Genomic DNA, 23,330 nt, shown 5'->3' with positions numbered 1-23,330 from the left:
ATATTGGTGTTTTCTATTTTTGCTGTAAACACTTATATTTTAGGAATTATCAAAGAACATTTAGATTTAGAACAGGACACAGGCACAGACCAGTTGCAATTGTAGGATGATTTTAGGCATCAAGACCAGAGGCCATTCTATTTGCTTGGGTCTTAGAATGTTTATACAGAATAAGGAATGTATCAGATGTCTCCAGGCACAGGTATTCCTAGTGACTTCATGGGTATAGGCCATTCTATTTGCTTGGGTCTTAGAATGTTTATACAGAATAAGGAATGTATCAGATGGCTCCGGGCACAGGTATTTCTAGTGACTTCATGGGTATAGGCCATTCTATTTGCTTGGGTCTTAGAATGTTTATACAGAATAAGGAATGTATCAGATGTCTCCCGGCACAGGTATTCCTAGTGACTTCATGGGTATAGGCCATTCTATTTGCTTGGGTCTTAGAATGTTTATACAGAATAAGGAATGTATCAGATGTCTCCGGGCACAGGTATTCCTAGTGACTTCAAGGGTATAGGCCATTCTATTTGCTTGGGTCTTAGAATGTTTATACAGAATAAGGAATGTATCAGATGTCTCCGGGCACAGGTATCATACCCACAAAAACCCATAAAAACCCAAATAGTTGGTGTAGGGATATCACCCTTAATTCATATGTGAAGGAATTATATTATGTCATATTCGTATATAAGACATACCCTTAAATCCATATGCCTCCTCCCCTGTGGATAGCACAGCAACCCCCAGCATATAATTACAATACTCTGTATTAATGTATACCTCATTAAAAGCTGTCTGGTTAATATCCTGAGTGAATGGGAATGGTTCTAGTCAGGCCCAGGGGGAACTTTGGGGCCAGGCTCGATTCGAGTAAGTATTTATTTAAATCCAAAGGTGAGTTACACACTGTGGTGTGGGTCGGACTGGGGTGTGAAGGGCCTACCTGGGCTCCCGTCCCAGGGACCCTGCAGGTGCACTCAGCCAGGCACGTCCTCTAACCGCCCCCCCCCCCCCCCCCCGTAGGGGCCCCCTTACCCCCCTCGCAGGGCCCCCACTGACGTCCTCCCCCGAGCGCATAAATTTGACACGTCAGGGGAGGAGTGTTCAGGAGGGGGAGCGCCAGCAAGGGTCGGGTCTGGGCCCACCAGAGCCGGGGCCCACCGGGATTTTTCCCTGTGTCCCGTGGCCCAGTCCGATCCTGACTGTTGGCGAGAATCATATATCCCTATTGGAGAATCCTATGGGAAGACGAGTACATACGAATCTGACATTTGGAGCATGAATACCACATTTCGGAACATTTCAATACAACAGTACTGGTACTTGTTATAGAGGTTGGTAAGAGGAAGGTTTAGTGGAATCAGGCAGTCAGTGATTGGGTATTTGCAGCTAACAACCAGCTTCTTCTCCTGCATGCTGCCAGCAGTAATCTAAGAGAAGGATGTGTATTCTGGAGCAGGGATATGCAGCCTGTCCTTATCAGGTCAAATTTCTGTCCTGAGCACCAAAACCTGCCACTGGCCTAGGGACGAGGAGGTGCAGTTCTAGGCAACACCTCCATCAGTAATCATGGGGCTCTAATTATCAGCCCACCAGTTACCAAGGCCCCTGAGGGCTCTGCCAGTAAAAATGGCCCTAATGTACACAGGGTTATGTCCCTTATCTGCCCCAGCCACAGCTCAAGTATGCCAGAACCCCCCTATGATCCACTTAAACTCTGCCCATCCCTATTATCTGGTCAAATCAAAAGTGCAAGTCCACTACGGGGGGTAGACAGAATGCACTACTAGTACTAAACTAAGTTGAAAAATATACCTTAAAGCAGGGATCCCCAACCTTTTTTTTACTTGTGAGCCACACTTAGATGTAAAAAAGCTTTAGTGAGCCACACACACATGAAAAAAGTTCCTTGAGGGTGCCAAATAAGAGCTGTGATTGGCTATTTGGTATCCCCATGGGGACTGCTGGGCTGCAGGAGGCTCTGCTTGGAGTAAAACTGTGTCTCTGTGCTTCCAAAACTTACCTCCAAGCCAGAAATTTAAAAATTGCACTTACTATGTGGCCTCTGGGAGCGACATCAAAGGGAATGGTGAGTAACATGTTTCCCCAGAGCCACTAGTTGGGGATCACTGCCGTAAAGGGATACTACAATGATTTTTATGGGGTACTTTTTAGTGTAAATGACACTGTTTACATGGCAAATAATTCACTCTACTATTTAAAATGTTTTTCTTGAAACAACAAAATGTATTTTTTAGCTTTAATATTGGTGTGTAGGCGCCATCTCAATGCATTGCTCCCAATTCTGAGCTTTCAGAAGGAGCCAGCGCTACTCATTAGAACTGCTTTCAGGTAACCTATTGTTTCTCCTACTCCCATGTAACTGGAGGAGTCCCAAGCCAGACTTGGATTTCTTACTATTGAGTGCTATTCTGATACCTACTGGGAGCTGCTATCTTGCTCCCTTCCCATTGTTCTACTGATCGGCTGCTGGGAGGGGGTGATATCACTGCAACTTGCAGCGCAGCAGTAAAGTGTGACTGAAGTTCATCAGAGCACAGGTCACATGTCTGTGGCACCCTGGGAAATGAAGAATATGGCTAGCCCCATGTGAAATTTCAAAATGAAATATAAAAAAATCTGTTTGAGTTTTTGAAACACGGATTACAATGCAGGATTCTGTGGGAGAAGCTCTATTAACTGATGTGTTTTGAAAAAAACATGTTTTCCCATGATAGTATTCCTTTACATCCAGCCTTTCCCAAACCCCCTCCCAGTCTAACCAGGGGAAGGCAAACCAACCCCTACAACCCTGTCAAACCCCATGTGTTTAGTGTGACACTCATGCCGTCTGACCTAACCTCATGCTCTCATGTTCTGAGGGCAGGAATCCTTGCACTTTCCAGGTCCCTGCCTGCCAGCACCAAAAAAGGTTTTCAAAACAGGTAGAATTTGTTGTTTCCTAATTTTATATGCTAGCCATCTCCCCAGCTGCTGAAGACCACTGAAACATGATTCAAGGCACAGGCAAGGAACAGACAGTGGGGGAGTAAATAGGTGGGGAGTGATGACTGGGGGGTGCTTAGTGGTCTTATGACTCCACCATGACTTACACCATTTTGGCAACCCCCTGTAGTTTATATTATGATTATGCTCAATTTATACAGTGTCAACATGATTCAACAGCACTGCAGAGATTCATTATCATTCCTATCTGTCCCTGCCCAAGTGGAGCTTACAGTGTCATATTTATTATGCTGTGTAAAAAACGGCGAGAAAATTCCCCACACATCGCCAGGCTTCACCATGTAAAATCGGCGTAATTTTTTTACGCATTTTTTTCTTCCACCGGAACTTATTTAAAATAACAGCGTAATATCTGGCGTTCAGACGGCAATCTTTTCCATTTATTTTACACAGCTTTTTACCCTGTTTTTTCGGCGAATTAGTTTTACACAGCATAATAAATACGCGACTAAGGTTACTATTTAAACTCAAGTTCATATAATCAGGACCATCCAACACAGACTCATGATGCAAATAGTGACCTGGTTAGGACTTAACTGAAGACCCCAGTGGTGCAAAGTAGCCATGCTATCCACTGAGCCAATGTGCTGCTGTCCATTATGTTATATTTCCCCCGGTTGTTTTTTCCCCATACTGCTCCTTAGCTTCACTTTATGCCTCCCCTCCCAACAAACTCAACTGTAGTTTATTGCACAGTATGATCGGACCCTTATAACTGTGACCTGACATGCTCAGGGCCAACTGAATGGGATCACCATAGTATAAACATGTGTACATTGAATAATGGCTTTGGCTTTCTGCATCTACTTCTGTTGCACAGTTTGTAAACTGTGTTTAGTTCAGGCTTCTGTGCCATAAAAACCGAATAAACATAAATATAAACCATGTTCATTTGCAATGCATTTGTCATTCTATTTATAAAAATAAATATTAACAGCTGTAAAAGCCAAAAAAAAAAAATAAACAACAAACCCATTAAGCTCAATTTTTTCCCATCTTTTCGGCATCTACTGAGTTGGTCAAGAGGATGACAATAGAGAAAAATCAATTTGTCCCCAAAATGAATTCCTACTCCAATTTACAAATCTGATACCTCCCCATGTCGACAGTTATGTATAGTAATACCAGCAGAATTGAATTCTTCCTTTTCACCACTGTTGCTCCAACTCTAGAACAAATCTGTTGTAGAAAAGGGAATGACTGTGATTGTGAGAGTAACATTCCCCCCTAGTGCAATTTCCAGTAATTACAGCATCTAAATCTTTGTGGAACAAACAGAAAATGATGAGCTTACCAAACTACTGAAGACAAATGTTTTTTAGGTTACAGAAAAGGCTTGGCCCTCCCCTGCAGTTGTGGGAAGAGCTATAGCAATGCTGCACAGACTGAGGCCCCTCTCCCACAATAGCCTTGATTAGTAATGGGGGGGTTATGCCAGTTAGGGTGAGATGTGGGAAAAATTGCTATTTCCCCCCTGGATGCAACTGGAAGCCCAGTTTGAAGATTTGTATTAAACATTTATTTACTATTCTAGACCAGAGATGCCAACCCAGTTTTATTAAAATCCAGGTGCATCTTGGTCACACCCCCATCCTGCCCATGTCATGCCTATTCTGCCCACAGGCACACCCCAATTCTAACAAGATTACACCCCTGACTATACTCAATGCTCTGCCTGTTTTTGAGGATTTAAAGAGCATTTTAGTTCTTTTCAATGGCAGCAGGTAAGAAAAATTAGGCTGAAAATTGTGGGTGACAGGATGAGAGAGGGCAAATAAGGGTGACTCCCTAATAATGACATTAATATATTTGCTAGATATTGTCGGAACTATGGCTGAATGGCTGACACACCAGTGTTTTCCTAAATCTGTAACCTTGTGATGGAGCTAAGGAGGGGCCCCTTGACCTGGACAGTCACACTGGGGGGTTTTATATAAAAACCAATCTGCATTTTTTTTTTTTTTAAACGACCAGTCCAATTAGTTCTGCTGAAGTGTCTATCGGCATACACCCTTCTCCACAGAGAAGGGTAACCCTGGTCTTGCCAAGATACGCTGCCTACATGCACTTACACCACGTGGCTCCAAACAGCGTTTCCTATATCTTTTTTGTGGGGCAGAACTTTCCCAGAGAATTTAATGTACCACAGTGAAGCTGGGCAGTTAGTTTTGAGTAGCCATGCAGTGCTCAACCATGGGGGACATCTCGTTTTTTGATAGTTAGGAAAAAACATCCAATTGCTTTGAAAATAAGCCAGGGCTTTTAATTTATTTATACAAACTGAAGAAACTGTCACTAAATATTCATGTACTCCTATAAATAAATCATGGTAATGATTCCAAACTAGGAAGCTGAAGAAATAAACTTTGGCAGCAAGAACACAGCCAGTAAGAACAAGGTGCCGGGACAGAGCCCTTCTCAGAGTTTGTGCGAAAAGCCATCACTCTTATTATATTCTAGGCTGGATGAGAAGATGGAAATGCTGGGGGTTTCATGTGGCAGGACTGACCCTTTCAGCGCTGATGGATGTCAAGCTGCAGAGATCATTTTCTCAGCCATAATTGTGACTCTTGAAACTTGTTGATGAACATTATGGAAAATGGGGCTTATACTGTATCAGTTGCATGTATTGTTACCATTGAATTCTTAACAAGCCCACTCAGGGCTGTAGCCACAGGATTTTTTCCCGGTTATTCAAAAATTGTCAATTGGTCTTTGCTTATTTCCCTTGAGATGCAGAAATACAATACATGTTTGATAGAGCCATAGCAATATATCCAGAATTCCAAGTTATTGTATTACCATCGTTTAGGTTGTTCTGTGCTTTTAAATAGTTTTTACTGCCAGCTTCTGGAAGTGGGAGTTTTTTCCCTATGAAGGGGTTTTTGCATTCAGACATTTTCTCCTGCATAGTGTGCCCCCCATCCCCCTGATTCATGGTACTATAATGATCTCAAGAGTGACAGCATGGTATTGTATAGTCCTGCTGCGGTATCTCGTCTCTCGGGATCAAATAGAAGTTAGACAAAAAAGTTGAGCTTTATGGAGTTGTGTCTGTTTCAGCCTATTTACTATGTTAGTAAGTAGTTTATTGATATTATTGTCTTAGACTGGAGGCAGGCAGAGTAAATTTAAGTTTAAACCTAGCCCCTTTATTGCCAGAAAGGAAAATAAAGGACAACTATTTCCAAAATTCTGACCAATAAATCCCATCTATACATAGAAATAAAGCATTACCTGTGCCTTGGCTTATTCCAAGCGATCCCTGATGTGCAGCCAGAGGCTAATATACAGTGAAATGGGATAACACTATGACAGGGATTGGTTATTAGCCCTTACTGTCTGATAGGAATCCTGTACAGACCTACAATGTGCCTTTTATCAACTTTACATGTCTAGTAAAATCAATAAATTCTGTGTCTTGTGCTCTAGGCTTAGAGCCAGAAAATTTGTGAGAGCTGAATGGGGAGTGGTGCTGCCATACATAAATAGACTTTCATGCTAGGAACAGAAAATGTGACCCCTTCCTACCCCTATGACCACAAAGCTTCAGAGAGAAATTGTCTGGACTGAGAGTTAAAACATGATAAATAACATGGGAAAGGCGTGTACTGATTAGGAATTAATCACATGATTAAGTGGGAAATGCTGTTTGGTTTTATTTTGATTTCAGCTGGATCTGATTTGTAGCCATGTAAAGGTTGGCTTCATATTTCTGTCATTTTCTATTATTGTGCACAGGCATTTCTAAAGAAGACATTTTTAGCATTTTCTATTACTGTGAACATGTATTTGTAAATAAGAAAACTTTAAAATGTAGACAGTTACAAACAATATAACAGTAGTACAGCACAATGTTAATCCCTGGGTAGGTCTGATCAGACGTGGTTACAGCTGCAATGCTTGAGCCAACCATTAGCTCTCTAACAACGTAAACCTTCTCTCACCACCTTCCAATATGCGGCTTGATCTAGCCCCTGGTTTATATTATTTAGAGAATAATGAACTCCCTATTGTAAAATATTTGGATATTAAAACTTACAAAGGAGCTCCATGAGCAGTTAAACCCAGGACCCCAGGCTGAATTATAACAGGTCATTGTCATACAGGTCAAACAGGGCAGGTCATACAGGCTGTGGCACTCCTAGGGTGCTATCTTTATACTGGGGGGGAGGGGGCTTATATCTTGAAATTCCCAAGTTTCCAAGAGTCCAAGTACATGTCTGTATGTAGTGTAGTGCCCCTGTAAAGGGATTCTGCATTGTTACAGGAGAATAATAGAACAAACAAGTTGCTAAACTCAGCCATACATCAGAAACTGCACCAGGGGTAGACAGGAATACTTCTTAAAGCCCTTAAAGGGCACCTGTTACCCCCCAAATTGTTTCCCCCCAACCTGAGGTATGGATGGGCTAATGGATTTGTTGGGGGAAACAATAGTTTCTAAAGAAAAAAGCCCTTGCAAGTGCTAGGTTGGCCACACTGGGATGGAGCTCCTTCTGCGGGCGGCCATGCTGTATAGTGTACATGGGCATAATGAGCGGCTCTCCCAGCTTGTTCAGTAGGCACCTGTGCCTGACATAGGAGCAGTGTATGTGCCTCTCACGTATAACACACACACTTGGACATAATGAGTGAGTTGTGCCACTTACAGGCCCCCGCGAGCTCCTTCCCAGTGCAGGTGGCTTAGCAATGGCGAGGGGCATATTTAGTTACAAGCATTTTAACTGGAGTTTGAGTTCTATTAGCCTACTCCTCAGGTGGGGGAAACATTTTTTAAGTGATAGATGCCCTTTAAAGGAACAGTAACACCAAAAACTAAAAGTGTATCAAAGTAAATCAAATATAATGTGCTATTAAAGTTGTGTGTTTGCTTCAGAAACCCTACTATAATTTATATAAACAACTATTCAAATTGAAATAGAGCAATAGGGTTATAGGGCACAGGTCATTTAGTAAATAACAGATAAGCTCTGTAAAACACCATTGTATTTTACAGAACTTTTCTGTAAGCAGTGTCTTTTCTCCTTTTTTCCAGCTTGAATGGCTGCCCCCATGGCTACACAGCAGCTTATTTGTATAAACCAGGGATCCCCAACCTTTTTTACTCATGAGCCACAAGTATGAAAGTATGAAAATGTTTTTTGGGGGTGCCAAATAGGGGCTGTGATTGGCTATTTGGTAACCCCATGTGGCTGCTGGCCTGTAGGAGGCTCTGCTTGGAGTAAAACTGTGTCTCTGTGCTTCCAAAACTTGAGGCCACTGAGAGCAACATCAAAGGGGTTGGTGAGCAACATGTTTCCCCAGAGCCACTGGTTGGGGATCACTTGTATAAACTATAGTAGTCTTTCTGAAGCAAACACACAAGTTTTACTAGTGCAGGGTAGTACATTATATTGTAATTACTTTTAAACACTTTCATTATTTGGTGTTACTGTTCCTTTAAAGCGCAGATCTCTATAGAGGGTAGTGAAGTCATGTATATTATATTGTCCATTTTATATAAGTGCTCCCTTTATATATATGGGTCTGAGTGTAGCCCATGTGTAACTGTATTGCCAGCCTGGGGCCCTCCCCCTGTCACAAAAGACATTATGCTATTCCAATCTACATAGTAGGAACAGAAGGCACATTTAGCTAAGAGAAAGAAGTAAATAACCATTAATAGTGTGGGAACCTGAGGGAGACTGATGTATGTAGTGCGTGAATTCCGCAAACAGAGACTGCTGGAAGCTGCTGGACAGTTATTGGGCTTATCTGTGGGATTTTCTCTCCAGGGACACATTTTCTGGCTTCTTTTCAAGGGCCAAGATATTTCCCAGGCTTAGAAATGTTAAAGTAGTGTCCCCTGGGTACTGAGCAAATACTGTGCAGCCCTACTTTGTGAGCATTTGCACCGACTATGTGAAGCTCTGGATGAGAAGGCATGGAGCTGTAGAACTAAATATATTTAAAGCCTCGTCAAAAGAAACGTGTTTGTGACTACAGGTTCAGGGATATAGAAAACAGAAAGAAATAAAATGGATAAATTATAATAAAAGGTAGGAGAGGTGCAAACCCATAATCCACCAGGGTTGCAAACCACCATAGGGTAATGTAACAAGGACACTAGGGGCAGATTTACTAATCCACGAACAGACCGAAAGCGTCTGAACTCGTTTTTTTGTAATGATCGGTATTTTTGCGATTTTTTTCGTCGCTGTCGCAACTTTTTTGTATGTCCCGCAATTTTTACGTTGCCATCGAGAATTTTTCGCATACTTTACGTGACTTTTTCGCCGCCGTCGCAAAAAAAATCGCATTGGTTTTTCCGCCGTTTACTATCGCTCAATACGAAAAAATCGCATTGGTTTTTCCGCCGTTTACTATCGCTCAATACGAAAAAATCGCGACGCCGAAGAAAAATTTGCGCAAAATACGATAAAGTCGTGCTGGCGGCGAAAAAGTCGCGACAAATACGAAAAATCGTGACGCCGACGAAAAAGTCGCAAAATTTTCATTTCCAATACGATTTTTTACCTTTCGGGATTTGGATTCGTGGATTAGTAAATCTGCCCCTAGGTCTAGTAACCCATAGCAACTATGCGGATGTGGCATTTACTGCTGGAAAACAAACATTTATTGTTAGGGGTTGTTACCCCTGGAAGTAGGACTTTTATGACAAGAAGCCCTCTAACAAATGTTTCAAAATACATTTTTACTACGGAAGGGTTGTCAAATAACATCATGCAGGGGCTGTAAGGTTCCATTCCCATCAGTCAGCTGCTGGCCGAGAGGGGATGCTGGGAGTAGCTGGCCGGCTGCAAGTAACAGGGAAACATACAGCTGAAAGCAGCAGCATGAGAATACAGTCACACTGATGTGAATATAAACTCACCCTTAGTACAGACTGTATGGGCACAGACATCTGTCTCACTGCTTTATACTAATATAAAAAATACGTTTAATGAATCAGCGCCATCTTTATTTGACTGTTATTGTATATTTGCATCAATGTGTTTAGTTACTAATTGCAATTGCATAGTGGGCTCATTATTACATATTAATCTTACAGCCAATCAAAGGAGAGGTCTTTCCAAACCTACAGGATGGGGCATTTATTGATTTATAATTATTTCTCCCTCATCATACTGCCTTTCCAAGGAGAGGGGTGGGGTCCTTGGGCAGATTTTTCTCTAAATCTGAGAGCAGCTGTTACAGAGGGGCCAACCTTCTGCCCATATTAATTTTATTTAATAAGATTATAAATCTAAATAAACAAATGTGCAGAGTATCTGTGTGTTTCCATTCTGTCTGGGGAATTGCAAAAGAGATAGAATGCCCCTGTAGTAGGTACCAGAAGTCACATGAGAAGGGGCAACAATATAGAAATCAAGAATACAAACAAGGTTGGGCCTCCAGCAAAGAGTTCTGCACCCCTGCTGTTAGATACTGTACCAGTAATGTAAGTCACACTGCATATCTACAGTATAAGTACAAATCTTAAAGGGTTCACACAGATAAATGTAAACTGGCCACACATGAGATCAAGATACCAACTGGCCTGATATGGCTCCTTGCATTGAATCCATTGGAACAACCAAATTATGAGGTGGATGAGAATCAGTTTTGGGTCAGTCTCTCACACGTGTCAATAAAACGGGCATTATGAGACTAAAGCTGGCCATACACGCACCAATAATATCATAGGAAACCTCATTTCGTACGATATTCGGTGCGTGTATGGCAAGTCAGCGAGTCGACCGATATCGTAGGAAGCTGCTGATATCGGTCGACTCGCCGATCGGGCCAGCTAAAAGATTTTGATCGGGCGCCATAGAAGGCGCCTGAGCAAAATCTGCCGTCGGGGCTGAATCGGCAGAAGGAGGTAGAAATCCTATTGTTTGTACCTCCTTATCTGCTGTTTCAGCCCTGAACGGTTTGTGGCTGATTGTACGATCTTTCGTGCAACCGAACAAACTTGTCTCCAAGCCAGGAATTCAACAATAAGCAACTGAGTTCTGGGGCCACTGGGGGCAACATCCAAGGGGTTGGTGAGTAACATGTTGCCCCCGAGCCCCTGGTTAGGGATCACTGGTGTACATATCAGTTTTAGCAACCATGCCACTAGGTGTACACCCAGCTTTGGTATCCTTGTGCAACATCAGGTTGGTATGCCTTTATACAGAAAGCGTTTGTGAGTAGGGCCAGTATAAGGGCATCCTGTGTTATTGTACAGATGGATGTAGCACACTAAGCGATAATACAGCCCTGCATGGTGTGTGTGTGCGTGTGTTATTTCTCCCAGTGGGGTTAAATCTCTCTCTCGGTTGTTGTGTTATTATTGGGTTTATCTCAGGAAAGAAACCTCGGGACAGTTTTTACCATGATATCAGAACTTGAGTTCCTGTGGGTGTTGCTTCCCCTCTATCTTAACCCTCTCAGCATTTCTCTTCTCTTTCTATGCTCTTGGATCTGTTCCCCTCTCCTGCTCTTCAGATCTTCTGTGGCTTTCTGCTTTTTATTTCCACACCCAAGTCATCCCTTACCCTGAGAGAGAAGCAAATATACAGGCAGGGATGTGTTCCAGCAGTGTACATGGAATAGGCTGATTGCACCTCTGAAAAGCCCTGTGACTGTCCTATGGGGTTGCATGGAATTTGGCCTAAAAAGACATTGTTTAAGCTTTTAGCAGATGTGTCTTCTTAAACGTTTCAAGAAATACAACATACACATCCCACTCACTATGTCTTACACCTGCTGCCTTCAACTGATCCACAAAAAAATCCAAGGAGCCTGGATACACTGCAATAAAATGCACAATAGTTTCTTAATGTTTTCTTCTTAAGTGCTTTGCACTATTGGCCTTTAATAAAAGTGGTAATGACTGCCCTACAGGCATATACACCAAGCACCTATCCCTATATATTTGAGCAAATTGTCTTATTCACAAACACCAGCTGCTCTGTATAGTTCTACACCTGACCCTAACCTGCAAAATGTTGCCATTGAAGGACCTGCACCCAACCCAACCCATACCTACATCATACACTGCTCTGTATGCTATTTCTGAGCAAGTCGTAAAGGGCTTGATCACCTTTGCATTAACTTTTAGTATGATATATAGTAGAGAGTAATATTCTGAGATAATTTGCAGTTGGTCTTGATTTTTTTATTATTTGTAGTCTTTAATTATTTCAGTTTTTCTTCAGCAGCTCTGGAGTTTGGAGGTTCGGCAGCTATTTGGTTGCTAGGAGTCAAATTACCTTAGTAACCAGGATGTGGCTTGATGGAAAGACTGATATATGAATAGGAGAAGACCTGAATAGTAACAATAACAATTAAACTATAGCTTCAAAGAGAAATAGTTGTTTGGCTCAGGGGTCAGTGACCCCCATTTGAATCTGCAAAGACTTCAAAGTAGAAGGCAAATAATTCAAAACCTTTAAAAAATAAATAATGAAGATTAATTGAAAAGTTGCTTGAGGTTCCAAGGCAGGAAAACTTAGGAGCAGAGGAAGACTTCCCCAGTCTGACCCACTATGGTCGCCCAAATTTCAACCCTAACCCACCTGCCCTAAGGGCAAACCTGCAGGTCCCGCAGGGAGTGAGTCAACCCATACATACCACCTGCTATCCCAGCATTCCCTGCTGGACTCCCTGCCAGCTGCCCTACATAACACATCACATTGTGACCATGAGTGGATTTATACATAATACAGAAGATTATTATGCTATATTATTTCTAACAACACTCTAATTTTTCCAGATTTAGGGCTGGGTTACTTGCTGCTGATTTATCCGTTGGGTGCTTATCAGATGAGCAATTTTTTCACAGGGATAGAGTAGCTTATTGGGATGCCAGCAACGGGTAGATAAGCTATCTATACCACACAGGAAATATGTGCAAGTTGCATCCCTTACTATTGGCACAGGTGCCAAGCTATTGCCTCTGGTGAGATAAATACCCCAGGCAGCTGCCAAGCACCCAGGAGCTGCCTGACACATAGTAAATATGAGTGTTTTAATTGTCATGAGTTCAGAGATTTAGATATCTTGCATAACATCTGTGCCCGTGCAGTTACACTACTTCCTCACATGCACATATTGAGTGCAGTTAAGTAAATCATGCGACAGAGCACTGATGTTACTACTAAAGTAGATGAGGATGGGGAGAGATCTTATTTGTCACTCTCTGACATTTTAGGCTGTGATCTGTATATTATAGAGATACTTATACACTGGTCATTTCAGCGATATTGTGTGTTTATAGCCCAGTAAAGTATGAACTGGCAGTTGGTATAGAAGAGTTCAGGCAAGCAGTATGGGTTTTCAGGGTTAAGTATAACACTTTAGGAAATGACTTTATTAAACATGTACAGGTATATATATTCACTTTGTAGCAAATCTCTACCTGTAAGGCTGAATTACTTACTAGTGCTAAATAGAATACTACTACTGGTAATCGTACATAGGCCTGCACTACATGAAGGCAACTGCTTTCTAATTCCAACTAGTGCACCTCTCAGTCAAAACTAATTGGGGGTTATAGTAAATGTTATTGCTTGTAGACTAGACCAAGTCTTAAGCCAAGAAACCTTACAACCTTTATTACTCCTGGTATTGAAAATACTAAACGATTCAATGGGGATGTACAGGTCAGTCTCACCTGTATGCTAACAACATCCAACCCCATAGATTTCAAATTAATCAGATAAACTATCAATAGAACTTCAACAATATATATATTTTATTTTTGGTAGAAGCACTAGTGCAATGGCTACTGGAAAAGTCCCGACCCACTCACCTAGTACGATGCTGCTGTGCTGGGTTGTTAGTTCTCGCTGGCGCGCCCTACAGATAGTTATGTAGGTGGCTGCAGTTCGGTGTTGGAGGGTTGCGGTACGTTTGTGCAGAACAAGCAGCTCCTCTTCCAGCTCCTCACAGAGTGACAGCGAGAGGCGGCACAGATCAGAGAGCTGGAGGAGAACAGTTACCAAGCAGCGGAGGCAAACATCTGTAAAATTCTGGACCTGAACAGACATAGCTGTTGCACCTGTGGGTTTACTTGGCACCAATGTTTTTGTGTGACCCCTGGGGCCTGTCTCTGCTTTAGGAACCCATGTTGGAAAGGGGATAACATAACCAGGTTGGACATGGATAACTTGGGCACGCACAGTCTCAATCTCTTCTGGGGTAGCTTCTTTATTATCATTGTCAGTCCTTGGTTTGTGTCCATGATACCCCCAGGCTCCTTCATTCTGGGAAGTTAAACATTGGGATGTGTCAACACACCATGAACTGTGACGACTTCTTCCCCAGGAAGACTGGGGCCTAAGTGTCCTCTTGTAGAAAGGCATAAAGACGAGCTTGAGTATCGGTCAGTGCCTGCGCCTTACTATGGACATCGCTCATATGTATAAATCCACGTCCTGACTTTGTTTGCATAAATTGAGACAAAGTTTCGAACCACCTTTTAGTCAGTATTGATGTTGACTCTCCCAAATATCCATGATGCAAAGGGTTTTAGCCCAAATCACTTCCAAGGAGTAAAAGAAGAATATTCACTGACTTGCAGGTGAAGTAGTCCGATGCCTTGACAAAATCCACTTTTCCAGTTAGAAGTGTTGATGTGCCAGAGCCACTTTGCACCCTAGTGAGGAGTGCTGGATGGAACAGTCAGGAGAGACCAATTCAGGATATGAGGCTTACATGCTAAACATTCCACAAGTAATTCTACATCCCCGGCAAAGCGCTTTCAACATCTGTCAGTGACAAAGCAACTGATAAAAATATTACACACTTCAAATGAAGACACCCCCTTTGCAGGGGTAGGGCCACAGGGAGGTGGGGCTATTAAATTGCAGGAATCAATTTGCAGTCCCAAAGGTCCGATCTCCACCCTCCCTCTAACCCTTTCAATACTTGAAGAATCTGGCTGCACAGGAAATTTGGAAACGCCTCAGTCTAACTGTATTCAGTGCAGATTTTGGCATTCCATTTCTACAGCCATTCCAGACTAAGATCTGCATGAAGGTTTGCCCCGGTATTGACCGCTGTAGTGTAGATGCAGTCACAAAAAGCATTACTGTGCATCCCATTAGACCTTTGACATACCTATACTGTGTGTGTATATATATATATTATAATTCCAGCATATTCAGCAGAACACAAGAGACTGTATATTATTTACATCAGTCCCTGCCATTCTGGAGCTTACAGTCTAAAGTCCCTATTACATTCATACACACATTATGGCCAGTTCCATCAGGAACCAATTAACCTGCCTGTATATTTTTTGAAGTGTGGGAGGAAACCAATGTATCCAGAGCAAACCCACGCAGGCACTGGGGCAACAATGTGCAGATATTACCCAGGCTGGAATGGAATCTAGGACCTCAATGCTGCAAGGCAGCAGCTCTACACCACTGTGCACCTAGGGACATTTTATGCCATGATTTGACATAAGTGCAGTGCAAACAATTTTAATATGCTGCTGTTAGGGTTTACTATACCCTTATGTTAACAGGCCAGTAAGAAATATTCCTGCTGCATCTGCTACCAGGCACATAATTAGTATGACAAATTTTGCTGCACTTAAGACATTCATTTTTAACACTTTAAAGGAAAAATCCTCATTAAAATAACTTTACAATGTTAAGATAAGCTGCCCCCCTTGGGGGGGGGGGGGGGGGAGTTGCAAAGGCGGGGGCTGCCCCCTAGGAGAGTGAGCAGAGCACAATTCACAGCAAATCTCACCCTAACAAGCTAACTACTAGCAGCTACTAAACACCAGAATACCCTGCTATAGACACTGCTATAGACAATACGGAGAATTGCCTCTGCTAAAACAGACTAATCAGTAAATTATCAGCATTGTCTTTCTGCAGCCACAAGTAACTGCTACTAGTAGCTCGGTGCGTCTTCATCCTTAATGCTCTGTTACTCCTGAAAGCCAAATTTAACACAAGATTTTATATTTTGCTGTAGCCATTTATGGAATTATGTATGAAGCAGTTATGTGTCGATATACCGGCTATAACCCAAGATGGGGCCATAATGGAAACCACTGAATAGATACAACTGTTCTATGCAGCTTTTTTGTTTTTCTAGTCTGCAACTAAAAATGCCTTCTAGATATCAGGGTCATTCATTTTCCAGCAAACAGAAAGCAAATTGACTTCAAATGTTTTTTTAAATAGCTTCTTTCTTCTATTGATGTTCTATTCCGATGTCATAGTCCCTTATCTGGTTGCATGGCCAATTAATCCCTATTAACCAGATAGCAGCCAAAATTCAACAAGTCAAATATACCTGTGGGGGAAGGGGTGCCAGTCTTATGCTGTGCTCCTATTTGCTGAAAAGAACACCGGCCTGAGGTGCTGACATTTCTGATATATTCACTAGTGTGCCTGACATTTGCAACCCCCCCTAGTGAATGGTCTTTCAAAGGTAACCCACACTTTTAATGGTGGAAAAATGAGTGAAATGCATCCATTAAATTAGGTTGCAAAGTCAAAACCAAATGTGTAAATTAATGCAAACCCTTATGGCCCCTTTAAATCCAATGTTTACTAACCAAGGATTACAAAAAGCAGCATGGAGTGATTAAGCTAAATAAATGTATTAATGAATTCATTTAACAGTCCTCAAAAGACCACGCCCTTAGTTTTGTCAAGTAAACAGGGGTCATAACATTTAAGCTTAAGTATATCATGGATACTGCCCACAATTAAGAAAAACAATAAGGGACTTGCAAAGCCAGGAATTAAGATGCCTTGTTTCCTGTATGTTCTTGTACTGCCTTTTCAGTCCCACAGGAAGTAAAGGACACTTCATGCATTGTTTCCATTTGTTACATCCACACACGGGAACTGGTTGTTCCTATTATGCAGCGTTAACAGATATCAAAATAGCTCCCTTTACCCAGCAATTCCATTGTGCGCTTTACACAAATCTGCAGTCTCTAATATAGGGGCAATCGAGGGTGTTCAAATCCTGCATCACTACAGCAAATAACCACAGAGATTGCTTCTTCCTGTGTGAAAAGTACTTAACCTATTCTGTTCCAGCAGCACTTGTTGTCTCTGCCTCAGGTTAGTTTGCATGGCAAGGGCTACCCAGCAATGGGGACTTACACTCTGGCACTATGAGCCATGAAATGTTTTCTGTGGCGTTAAAGTAGCTAAAATTTACTTTTTAGCTACAATAACTAAGCCATGTTAAACTAAAGCAGAATGCATATACAGGGTTCCATAAACACTGGCATTATATAACACCAAACCATAACTAAAATAAAATTCAAAAGCAAAGGTTATCAATAAAGATTTTTTTTTATTTTAAAGTAAGATGTGTAGAGCTCAACCACTGCTCTGTTTGGCTGCCAGTCTCTTGTCTCTCTCCTCAGCAATGGTGAGACGGATACCCTTTCCACGGGGCAAAGAGATCCAGGGTTTGTTGCCCTACAAGAGAAAGGAACGGGTCAAAATTTAAAATTCTTTTATTAGTAACATTAATGCTTAAAGACTAAATGAAGTTAAGGGAAAAAAGCAGAGAGCAAAGTATTAGGAGACACAGAATACACAATCGAAAGGCCAACACATGTGGGTGTCATGGAAATGACCTGTATGCTACTTACTTTGCCAATGACAAAAATGTTTGATAGCCTGGTGGCAAAGCTGTTGCCATTTGCATCCTTGACATGGACCACATCGAATGAGCCTGGGTGCCTCTCTCTGTTGGTGATGACACCAATTCGCCCCAAGTTGGCTCCTCCAGTCACCATGCAAAGGTTACCTGAGCACAAAGAGGGATAAAGAGTTAATAAATAACCACCACCAATTGAAATAATTTGCCTGAAATGATGATCGTTAACCCCCATATGATCACCAAAACCCAATAAGCCAGTTACAAGAATGGCTAGCTACATGTGGTACTGTCATTAATCTGTACGTTGCAAAAGTCAACATTTGAGAATATATAAACTATTCAATTTAACAGCAACAAAAACAAATTAATTGCTAACAGGCCTACTTGTACACAAACTCTGATGCCAACACTATGGCCAGGTCTTTGTTTGCTCTTGGAAAGCTGCAGTCTAGAGTAGTTACATGGAATTAACCATACAGGACAGCATGGATACCAAGTAGTGGTTAGCACTGCAGCACAGAGAGTTCAGATTTATATTCTGTTCAGGGCACTATCGGCATGGGTTTATTAATGACTTGATGATAAAGACAGGACAGATGAACCACGATGAGCTCTGTATAGAACTGCTTAACAAGACTGCACTTAAGTATAATAAATGGAAACAAAAATAAAAAACAGATACAAATTATTTAAATCCTCCTATCAAACACCTTTAATATACAATCACTTTGAACCAAAACATCACAAAGGTTACTACACAGGGTTAGATCTAAGGTTGATAGACATGGCACTTCTCAACCAGGATTAAAGTTTTTCACACAAATGACTCCTGTAAGGGTGCAGCGCTGTAAGGGTAGAAACCCCACAAGAAAAGCAGCATACAGGAATCCCAAGTTAGAAGTCTGGAAGTCACAACCAAGCTTTAAAGTAAATGGTATTTGCAACTATATATAAAGTATCTGTTAATTTTGTCACGCCACACCAACAGTTGGTGTCAACAACTATTCAGATTCACTATCAACATAGTGGTCCAACGTTGTAGAGTGAGTTGTGTCAGTGAATATTTAACTGCTTATTTCACTGTAGGGGGCTTTCAGTGAGTATCACAAGCAGCACTGACCTCAAGTATTCTTCACAGCTGGAAGGGATGAATATGTATTTAGAAGAACAGAATGCTCAGAACACAGAAGTATATTTTCACATAATTTTGCTGTGATTGAAAGTTAGGGTGCTCCACCCAATAGATGCAGCCATCTTGGTAAGAACCACCAATATTTTATAAAAGGGAAGGATTTAACTTTTTTGAAATTTATTTTTCCTTAATTACAGTACCACAAGGAGCATTTTATGCCTGTACCAATGTAGATATTTACAGTGGACATCTAAAGCATGAAATACCTGGAATTTAGCTGGAAAGTTAAAGTCAAACAGAAGAATGTTCTGACATATATATGTCCATGTTCCACGCAAGATTATAAAGCACCATGAATTTGGCTCCACCAAACACCACAAAAGTATAGGAAAATGAGTCCGCATACAAACAGTCTCTTCACCTTGCTCTCTCAGAGATGGAGCTCTAGTACAACCTGCCTCAGTGCTCTCCATGAACAATTCAACATTAGCATAGCCTGACAAATTGACTAGGCACTAGCAGTTCTCTACCTGGGGCATTACCCCCCCCCCTGCATAGTCAACCCAACCACAGAATCAGCCTGATCAAAACTTGTGCCCACACTCATCAGCTTAAGCTTCATCCATTAAATCAAGTGTAGGTTGATCTAGAACTTAGGGGCACAGGTTCCATTCCTTACACGCCAAACAGCAGCCTAAACAGTTGTTCCTAAAAGTGATTTCACCAAATTGGTTAAGAAGCCTGCAGAAACGGACTGAATAATAATGCAGTTTTCATGTGAAGGTAAGTTGTACCATCAAACAATACCCCCAGACCACATGCACGCAGATTTGAGACCATTAGGTAAAATTACAGAGCAAGGAAGCAGGACCTGAAGAGATTACACTTACCAGTATCAAACTTAATGAAGTCTGTGATCTTGCCAGTTTCCAGGTCAATCTGGATGGTGTCATTGACCTTTATTAAAGGATCAGGGTAGCGGATTGTGCGTGCATCGTGGGTAACCAGATGAGGAATGCCTTTGGTTCCCACCCATGTCTTCCTCACCTTGCACAACTTGTACTGGTAAATAGAAGCCAAAAACACTTAGATGCCAAAATAAACTCTAATATACAGCAGTGTAGTAAGCATTATACCCAACTACTTTCACAAGAATGACAATTCTGACTGACTACTTTGTAAAGCAGTTGTAGCCTAAAATTTCAAGACCAATGAAAGCAAACAATGGCTTTTACTGGCCAAACAATGCAACCAACATGGCAGCTCTCAAAAACTTCTTAAATGCAAATAAAATTAAACATACAGTAGACATCAATAACTTAAAGGACATAACTTATTTCACACCAAAGGGATGAAGTTCTCAGGTAAGATGATGTCAGTGCAGCACTTACGTAGCTTTTCTGTGTGCCTGTGTAGTTTTCTCCTAACAGGAGCATCAGTCCATAGAAAACCGATCTATAGTGATCTACTTCACAGGGGATTGCGCCTAAACATTTTGGCACCCCCAGTGAAATATACTTTACACATCCTTTAAGGGATAGTTTTCATTTATACAGCATACGTTTTCAAGTTATGTTGCAAACAAAAAAAGGACATGAAGTTGAGCCAAGGTGTTCTAATTAATTATGTTTATTTAATGTCCACAGTTTAGTAAATCTTTCTAAAAGCAGGACACTCCACTTTCAGAGGCCTGCTTATAAGAAATCCCAGACCACACTGCGACTCAATAGCCACTAGTCTTAGTGGCCACACAGTGCCACTAAGCAGTCCTGCCGTTCCCTTCCAACCCAATATAACTGCATGAAGCGCACACTAGGCTGAACTCTTGTTACTCAATAGATGCATCTAGTACAATATTACTTTCTATAAAAAGGAAGCCACTCCAATTAAAGGAGAGACGTATGCAGTACTATGAGGCATATCAGACTACAGGCTTTTTTTTCCCCTCATATTGAGTTTGCTTAAAACTGAAAACAGTGAATACACATAGTAGTGACCATGTAGCAACTCATATCCCAAAACTTACCTTGGCCTCTTCAGCTGTAATTCTATGCACTGCAAATCGGCCCTTGGTATCATAAACCAGACGGAAGTGTTCACCAGTCTTCTCAATACTGATGACATCTGTGGGACAATCAAGAAGAAAGTCAAACTAATGACCCTCCAGAACTAAAACAGCTGTATGTCCCTATACCCTTATCCTTTCAAAAGATAAAGAGGCCAGAAATACAGTAATCAGCAGTTTTTGTTTGTGTTTGTTTGTTTTTTTTTTTAACATCTTCAAATATTAGATTGCAGAAGAAACTATTTACACATTGGCATGAAACACAGGTAATAAATAATAGCAATAGTAGGGGCAAAAGTGTAAGTAGGAAACTATAATAAGCTTAAAATCAAAATGATACCCAAGCACTGATCCTTCAGTGTCAACTAAGCATTGCGATACATGTAAGCATACTAAGCATCGTGGTACCCAGTAATTCCTCAAACTAGCACACTACTTCCTTCCCCTAATAACCTTGCAGTACGACGCTCACCCATAAAGCCAGCAGGATATGTGATGTCTGTTCGGACCTTGCCATCAATTTTAATAAAGCGCTGCATGCAGATCTTCTTCACCTCATCCCCAGTCAATGCATACTTAAGTCGGTTCCTAAGGAAGATGATCAGGGGCAGACACTCACGGAGCTTGTGGGGACCAGTGGATGGACGAGGAGCCTGAGGAAAGTAAACACATGTGAGGTCAGTGGAATGCAGGGTGACATAATTAGGGTTTCAGCATCATTAAGTATTTAAAAAGCTTTAACTGCCTTATATAAACAATATCTGGAAAGGTTTGGCAGTTCTCAGTCGCTCAAACAACCACATTGCTGCCTTGTAGTTATGTACAAGACTCAACAAATGGCATACAGAGAATTATGTTACTTACAAAGACACCAGTCAGCTTGTCCAACATCCAATGTTTGGGCGCAGCAACGCGCTTCAAATGCTTCTTCGGTCCGCGAGCCTTTAAAAGGAATAAATGAGGTTAAACAAAATGCACAGGGCAAGGCACTAGCCTAACATTGTGTTTAAAAAGTCATTCATTATAAATGCAACCGCCAGCAACACAATGGGAGACATTAGCAGCAGATAGACGGCTAAGCGCTTATAACACTTCCAAATAAGTGTCCCTTTATTAACCATCACTATAGCGGCTTTGACTACTGGTAGATGTGGGTGGCTAGTGGCTGGAAAATCTGCTCACAGAGAAAACCATAAGTTCATGCAGTTAATTTACCAACCAAATCCAGGGATCTGTTATATGGAAAGCTTTAAAATACAGGATATTCTATTTAAACTTTGGTTTGCCTTTTCACAATACAGCACTTTGTACTTGGGGGTTTTCAATGTTTTCTAGTAGCCTCAATGCATTTAAAGTTAACATATACATACATAAGACAGTGATCAGTTATGAAAAGACCCCTTATCCAGAAAACACCAGGTCCTATGCATTCTGGATAATGGATCCCATCCCTGTACCACTGACTACAGAAGTTGCAAATTGCCAATGAGAATGTCAGAGTGAATGTGGTTCTTGGGCGTTATTCTATGCAAAGAAAGAGGCCAGGAAGCAAGGTCTCATGGAGTAAAGGCTACAGGGGAGCTGATGGGAGAGAGAAACACAATGTTTGGAACAAACCATTTTCACAGTTTCCCTTCAGATCGCCAAGGAATTACACAACGCTTTATAAGACGTCCCCTGGTGAATGCCGAGACCGGATTCTATTACAGTATAATAAGGAACAAGTCGGCCAAGCACCAAAGACCCACAGCGGCCTGCGACTATTACTTCTAACCCGACACCCACATAGTGATGCCCCAGTTTATAAATCTACTCCAATAGGGCCCTAACTCTGCTGCTCAGGGCAATTCCCCACACTCTGAGGCGGTCGGATAGCGATGGAAAGCGCCGCCAACGAGGATGGGATAAGATTCAATATCGAAGGTAAAGAGAGAACAAGTCTCACCATGGCTGCGTCTGCAATGGAAAGGACCTCCTCCTTCCGGTCCCGCCGGGATAAAGAGTGCGGCGCTGACTGCAGGCAGGAAAGGAGAGCGCGTCGAGGATGAGCGTTGTTTTATGACTGCGCCCTGCTGGCTCGGCGGCGGTACTGCACCTAGCGTGTTTGGGGAAAAGTACAATTTTTAAAAAAGGAACCGTGTGCATTAGTAATCATGGTGAAATACGTACTTTCCTTGGCGTGCAGAAAAATAGCAATAGCCCCTGCAAGTGTGATTGCCAGCATAGCTCAGGCCAGCTTGCGTGGTGCATAACAGATATAGGCTGCTTACATGTATGGGATACCTCTCTGAGACAGTAGGCTTTCTGTGCACAGTGGGATATTATTATACAGCATTTTATTTCCTATATGCTGTAGTAGATTGTTGTGTTACAGGTATATTTCCCTAGTATTCTAGAACCATTATAAAGTTATTCACTTCATATGTGTGGATATGCATATATAAAATCATTACAGATATGTTACACTGAACC

The 23,330-nt window shown here is 41.7% G+C and overlaps 2 protein-coding genes across 4 annotated transcripts in view; both read right to left on the bottom strand.

Moving 5' to 3' along the window:
- Window positions 1–14,941, bottom strand: part of nhsl2 (NHS like 2) — a 105,320-nt gene extending 90,379 nt beyond the window's left edge. Inside the window, exon 1 of one of the 2 annotated variants that reach the window (XM_012968902.3) lies at window positions 13,820–14,941. In XM_012968902.3, the coding sequence (XP_012824356.2) occupies window positions 13,820–14,372 (553 nt within the window). In that variant the 5' untranslated portion in view covers window positions 14,373–14,941. The remainder of the gene's footprint in view (window positions 1–13,819) is intronic. The other variant, XM_004916790.4, reaches the window with a different exon arrangement.
- A 2,385-nt stretch (window positions 14,942–17,326) lies between these two features.
- On the bottom strand, window positions 17,327–22,948 carry rps4x (ribosomal protein S4 X-linked). 2 transcript variants are annotated; one of them, XM_031890280.1, is made up of 7 exons: window positions 22,804–22,948; window positions 21,723–21,800; window positions 21,331–21,511; window positions 20,820–20,917; window positions 19,684–19,855; window positions 17,651–17,808; window positions 17,327–17,474 (listed from the first exon to the last, which is right to left on the bottom strand). In XM_031890280.1, exons 1-7 carry the CDS (start codon window positions 22,804–22,806, stop codon window positions 17,373–17,375), a joined length of 792 nt encoding a protein of 263 aa, XP_031746140.1. In that variant the 5' UTR covers window positions 22,807–22,948; the 3' UTR covers window positions 17,327–17,372.
- Between the last annotated feature and the right edge of the window lie 382 nt (window positions 22,949–23,330).

The sequence above is a fragment of the Xenopus tropicalis genome, chromosome 8 (genome assembly GCF_000004195.4).
Source record: "Xenopus tropicalis strain Nigerian chromosome 8, UCB_Xtro_10.0, whole genome shotgun sequence".
Lineage (NCBI taxonomy): Eukaryota > Metazoa > Chordata > Amphibia > Anura > Pipidae > Xenopus > Xenopus tropicalis.
This window is presented reverse-complemented; position numbering and strand designations above follow the sequence as displayed.

Bases quoted from the DNA above. Each gene is read 5' to 3' on its own strand.
- rps4x (XM_031890280.1), bottom strand. The intron at 20,918-21,330 runs GTGAGCGTCGTA...ATTGTCCCACAG, and splicing joins ATATCCTGCTGGCTTTATGG to ATGTCATCAGTATTGAGAAG. The intron at 17,809-19,683 runs GTAAGTGTAATC...CTTTGTGCTCAG, and splicing joins CTTCATTAAGTTTGATACTG to GTAACCTTTGCATGGTGACT.